Source organism: Rhincodon typus, unplaced genomic scaffold (genome assembly GCF_021869965.1).
Source record: "Rhincodon typus isolate 14 unplaced genomic scaffold, sRhiTyp1.1 hic_rhity00002318, whole genome shotgun sequence".
NCBI classification, from domain to species: Eukaryota; Metazoa; Chordata; class Chondrichthyes; order Orectolobiformes; family Rhincodontidae; genus Rhincodon; species Rhincodon typus.
The window spans coordinates 12,303-18,735 of record NW_025967956.1 but is presented as its reverse complement, the minus strand read 5'-3'; the positions used below and the strand labels follow the sequence as shown (position 1 = coordinate 18,735).

The 6,433-nt window shown below is 36.2% G+C and overlaps 1 protein-coding gene across 1 annotated transcript in view; it reads left to right on the top strand.

Moving 5' to 3' along the window:
• Window positions 1–1,106: 1,106 nt before the first annotated feature.
• Window positions 1,107–6,433, top strand: part of LOC125481487 (clathrin interactor 1-like) — a gene marked incomplete at both ends in the record, with an annotated part of 9,393 nt that continues 4,066 nt past the window's right edge. Inside the window, 2 exons of the mRNA XM_048593095.1 lie at window positions 1,107–1,211; window positions 3,347–3,443. Coding sequence (XP_048449052.1) covers window positions 1,107–1,211; window positions 3,347–3,443 — 202 coding nt within the window. The remainder of the gene's footprint in view (window positions 1,212–3,346; window positions 3,444–6,433) is intronic.

Here is a 6,433-nt window from a genome sequence, read left to right as displayed (position 1 = left end):
ACTACTTTTTTTATTTTGCAATTTGCTTCCATCAAAGCACATCTAACTGTTCAAAATCATTGCTTGCAGCAGAGAATGTTAATGGGCAAGATGCTTTGAAAGAGGAGCATGGTGTTATGGTATGAAGTCATCAATAGAATATGATATGTCATGTTACTGTATTCAAGGAAAGAAGCAAATAACAGCTGTCAAGCTTACTCATTGCATAACCAAATTTCATGAACATGATCAGGAGGGAGCCACTGTTTATAAGTGATGAAATGGATTTCTGTGTTTTAATATTTAATTTGAAAGATTAAATATTAAAGGTGGTGTGTGTGTCAAGGTGTGAAATACAATGTAGAAGATGCAGACTGCTTCACTACTGTGGTGGGATCCAAAAGTTTAAGCAAATGTGAAGAGGTGCTCATTAAATGAGAATCTGATTTGATGATGAACACTGAATATCATACTGGTTTTAAACTGGTGATACAAACTAAACCGCAACCTAAGTTAGTGTAATATTTAGATTTTCAAAACTGGCTTCTAAAGACTCAGCAGACTTAGATTTTTCTCTGTTGGATTTCTCTACCTTTTTGCGTTTGTTAATTTGGTAACCTGCTCTGTTTTGAATTGTTAATAAAAATAAATTTCTGGGATGCTGGTATTTTTCTTTGGGTAACTAACATGATTAAAGGCTGGGACAAAACGGTCCCAGTGATTATTTCAATATTTGAAATAAATGAAATTCCCCATGCCAAAACATTTGAAAACCAATGTATGAATATGACCATGAAAGAGGCATGCTATAGTTATTAATATGCCACACTATTAGTATCTATTTCATTTCCTTGGATTTTTCTTTTTGAAATTGCACTAGGTCCAGCTGTGATGAAACCTACTGTATCATGGGTTATTTGATTATTCAGCAAAACTAATGGAACAGTAACACTTGATTTAAAACAAGTTAAATGTGTATTGATGTGTGCTGAGCACAGCCTGACACACAAAAATGTTTTCCCCGCCTTATAGAGGTATCTCATTAAAGCTGTCAGTGAGTCATTATTAAGTTTTCATGTGGTTATGTTTTGATGCTAATGTAATGTGTATGACTTGTTTCATTTCAGCACAAATGTGGTTATGAATTATTCAGAGATAGAGTCTAAGGTTCGAGAAGCAACCAATGATGATCCGTGGGGACCTTCTGGGCAGCTAATGGCAGAGATCGCCAAGTAAGTACTAATCTTGTTGAGCTTTAGGGGTATCTCTCTAAATATGCATAATTTTACTGAATGCTTAATCTATCTGTTTGAAGCATTGATTTATTTATTGTTTGGATAAAATCTGTAATGTCGCTATTTCAGTCCATTTTCAAAAAAGAAATTGAATTTACACCATTTAATTTCACGAGTGAAATGCTATTGAATGGGAATGGGCTAGTGAAAGCACGTGGGAATTTGAATACTTAATGAAGTTGTACCTGGAGCAAGCTTAACCCCATTCTTCTGGAGACTATGCAGTTTATGACTTGCTAGGTTTTATTCCTAATGGAATTGAACTGCACAAGATGAGTGAAAAGGATGTTATCACTAAGCCTACAAACTGCTTGTATCATCCTTACTCATTGTGAAAGTAAAATTTACTGTTAAAAGAATGATTGACTATTTTCATGATTTCAAAGTTTAGAAGATGCTAAAGGAGATTGTTTTCTTCAAAGTGCACAATTTGTTACTAGGTGTAGAAGCTAGCAAGTTACTCTGTTTATGAAATAACTATACTGATTACATCGTTATGAGCAATATACAAATGGCTGAAAACAACCATGTGATTGAACACCCTCTACTGCCTCAAGTTTATTTAATTTACTATGCTTAAGCTCATTTTCGACTACAGCTGGACAGGACTCATTGCTTCAGATTCGTCCCATCACTACCAATGATGAACCTGCAACCAGTAATGTTTTACCTTGGTGTAATACATCTGAGCTTTCTCTAGACACAATCCAAAGTTTGCTAAATTGTGGTGTATTGCATAAACAAAGATAAAACTTCATATGAGTCTTCAAGTTGAGCAGTGTAACGTGGTTAAGATTCACAAGCTGTGGTTAAGAATTCGTTTTGGTGATTCAAATCAGCTTTTAAAAGAGGAAAGCGTTTTCTTGAATCTTTTGGGATCACTATATTGAATTCTGATAAAACTAATAGTTGCTTGGATCGAAGTTTCTTAAGTGTATCATATATTGTTTTTTAAAAAAAATAGTCACTACAAGTAATTCCTCAGTCTGTCTACCTATTGTAGTAAACTGGTTGATCAAAATTGAAATTAGATGGTCTCATGTAATGTTTCACTGTAATTGTTGATGTTTACCCCCTTAACCCTGCATTGAGGAGCAACATCAAGGCACATAATTGGCTGCGATGTAATTGGTTGAAGCATCACATGCTGATTCTGCAGTTTGTGTGACAAATGTCTTTGCAGTATTTATTCAGATGCAGTATTTTTGATTAAATGGTGAGATAAACGTAGAGATAGGAGTAGGAGAAAAGTTAACTAGCGACACTCATTTGTTCTAAGCAATCAGAACACCAAAGATGTGGTTGTTCATTTAGATTAGGCCTGTGCATGTAATAATCAGCTTAAGAGTTCTGTATTGGAGTTAGCGAGAAATAGTTTTACTAAAACTAAGTTACTTTATTATCTCTCCCCATTATCCTGCTCCATTCCCCATTGCCGCCATCATCATCCATCATGCCTATTAAGAAAGGAATTATGTGTCTTAACAACATGCTTTCCAGGGCAGTAAGTGCTTTTCATGAACAACAAGAAAAAAAATGACAAATTTATGTATACGTTTTGCAAACTACAGTGTTTAACACCGGATCGCAAGGTGATCTGACTGTGGTTTTTGTTTTCTCCATGATTTAAAGCTGGAATGCAAATGGGTCTAAAACCAATGAAGGACCCAGCTTGTATCTGCAATTCACCCCACACCATCTGTTACATATGTAATAACGCTAAATATTTGATATGCTGTACGTCAGATCAACACACAGAACTCTTAGTAGCCAGCTGGGGTTCTGCTGGGTCATTTTTCTTTCATGTTAATGTACTGACAATAATTTGCAGCATTGCTTGATTCGTAATATCTGTTTGTAAAAGGAAATGTGTTAGCCAAACCTATTCTGCCACCTACAGCCAGTCCTTATTTATTGCTTGTGTTCTGGGAGCATACACACCCGCAGCAATTTCCTTTTATGAGTAAAAATAGAACAAAGTAAACGCCTAAGGTTCCACTCGCACACTGTTTTTGCTTTGTTTTCTTTGTTTACATATATTGGATCTGCTAAAACTGTTTTTTTTATTGTAGGTCTACATTTATGTATGAACAGTTTCCTGAAGTTATGAACATGCTTTGGACTCGTATGCTAAAAGATAATAAAAAGAACTGGAGGCGGGTCTATAAGGTGGCGTAACAAAGTATTTCTTTCCCATTTCATGGCACGTCTAATTTGGACTTCCTAAATTTCTAAATAAACTTCTTTCTCTTTATGAAATATCACATGGAGTTTAATGTATTGCAGAAAACAAAGCGCATTTCATTGTTCTGTTTTGACATTGAAAAATTGACTAAAGAAATTTAATATTTGTGCTGTCGAAACCATCTGCCAAATGGTAGCACAATCTGTCTCAAATTCATGATCACACAATGATTTAAATGCTTAAATCTCAAGTGATTTACATCACATCATTCAGTATATTCTATACTGTTAGGTTTTTTCCCCACTTTAAATCTTCGGGTGGTTTTTTTGCCCATTTTTAAAGATGCACAGCAATGTGGTCTTTACCATTTTAAAACAAAATTGATGCAGGTTTAGGGAAATTTCACTACTTTAGTAACTGTATGGAACTTCATTGCACAGTAGCACTTTAACTCCAAGTGGATAGAAACAACAATGTTTTATTTTCTTGCCTATAGAGGTGGTGTTTAATTTTTAAATTTCATTAGTGGTTGTGTGAGGATTGCTGGGAATGCTAAATTTTGTTGCCCATTCTTAATTGCTCTTAAGTGGCTGATGGTAAACAACTTTCTTGAACCACTGCAGTTTGTATATAGTGCAGTTAGGAAGGGTGCTCCAGGATTTTGACCGAGTGCCTTGAAGGAGATGTGATAAATTTACAAGTCTAGATGATTTGTGTCTTGGAGAGGAACTTGTGTGAAATGGTGTTCCTGTGTTTACATCTCTTGTCCTTCTAGATGGTTGAGTTCATGAGTTTGGAAGGTGCTACTAAGGAGGCTAGACGAGTCGCTGCAGTGCATCTTGTAGATGTGCACACTGCTGGCACAGCAACTGGAGAAATGAATGAATGTTGAGGCAGAGGACAGCATGTGAAATTGAAGCTTGTGTTCTAGTTTTCTCTTATTTGAAGAGGAATCCATTTATAATTTTCTTAACTAAAAGGAATACATGTCAAGATAATTTCTGTAAATCCCTATTTATTAAATATTGTATAGGATTTGAAGTCTCACGCCATAATACTCATGTTTTTTTATTAGTTTGTGGGATATCGGCATCACTGGCTAGGTCAATATTTATTACATAAGAACATAAGAACTAGGAGCAGGAGTAGGCCATCTGGCCCCTCGAGCCTGCCCCGCCATTTAATAAGATCATGGCTGATCTTTGAGACTCAGCTCCATTTACCCGCCCACTCACCATAACCCTTAATTCCTTTACTGTTCAAAAATTTATCTAGCCTTGCCTTAAACACATTCAGCGAGGTAGCTTCAACCACTTCACTGGGCAGGGAATTCCACAGATTCACAACCCTTTGGGTGAAGAAGTTCCTCCTGACCTCAGTCCTACATCTGCTTCCCTTTATTTTGAGGCTATGCCCTCTAGTCCTAGTTTCACCTGCTAGCGGAAACAACCTCCCTGCCTCCACCTTATCTATTCCCTTCATAATCTTGTACGTTTCTGTAAGATCTCCCCTCATTCTTCTGAATTCCAATGAATATAATCCCAGTCTACTCAGTCTGTCCTCATAATCCAACCCTCTCAACTCTGGAATCAACCGAGTGAATCTCCTCTGCACCCCCTCCAGTTACCCATCCCTGATTGCCTGAAGAGGGTGATGCTGAGTTGCCTCCTTGAACTGCTGCAGTCCTTGGTGCTGTTAGGAAAGAAGTTTCTAGGATTTTGTCTGAGCAGTCGTGAAGGAAATTGCAATACACTTCAAAGTTGAAAATTGTGTATTGCTTGGGGGGAACTTGCAGATGGTAGTGCTCCCATGCTTTTTTCCCTTGTCCTTTGATGTGGTAGAGGTCATGGTTTTGAAATCTACCATGCAGTGCCATGTTAGACACATTTAGCATTAAACAGTCCAGAAGTCCTAGTTAACAGTTATCCCTAACCAATATCAATCTTTTTTTAAAACAACGATATTTATTGCAGCCGTTTGTGGGACTTTGCTACACACTGTCTGCGGCTGCATTCCCCCATGTTGTAAAAATAACTTCATTTCAAATAGTCCATCGTTGTCTGTTAAACACTTTTTGAATCTTCCTGAATTTGTAATAGGTATAATACAGATAATTCTTTTACTTCCCATACTTTTCCAAATTGCTAAAACAATTGGACAGCTTTTAAACCTTTCACAAGAGAAGGTTTTTTTTTGCTTCATTGAAGAAGGCACATCCGTTCATTTGGAACAGAATTTTAATGAAGATCCCTCCCCCATCACATGAAAAGGAAATGTGATTGTTTCTTTGATTTTGAGGTGTGCCAATCTTTTCCCATCATACTTGTATGCATTTTGGCAATATTCAGAAGGTTGAAACTAGATCATTTTAGAAGGCTTCAAATAAAGAAAGCACATTGCACCTTGTGCATAGTTTGAATATGTAAGTTGTAAAGAGTAAATTCAGGTACTTTTGTCTTATTATTTAGTTATAGATGTAATGTACAATGTTCTAGCAGAACTTTTTTAAAATCTGTTCATGAAGCAGTGCCCCCTGTGTCTTTTTGCTTAATAACATTAAAACACAGAATTAATATTCCTGTAAGTGTAACAGACAACTGCAGTAATCCCCAATGCTTTTCACTGCTGAGACTCTATGATAAACAGCCGCAGATGGTAATTAACGAGGTTCAAATGCTCCAGATTATTATTTAGTCTGTTGAAAAAAATACAAAGCTTACAGTATTTATCTCCTAATGTGTTAAATCTTAACTGGATTTTTAAAACTTTCAACACTTGTCAGCGTAAGGTGCAATGTGCAAATATATCCATTATTGGAATTTTTTTAATTGATTTGCAGTACTGTTTAAATTGGATAGTATCAAATTTATAAGAGTACTCTTTTAAAAACAATATCCCAACAAGATAGTAGGAACTGCAGATGCTGGAAAATCTGAGATAACAAGGTGCAGAGCTGGATGAACACAGCAGGCCA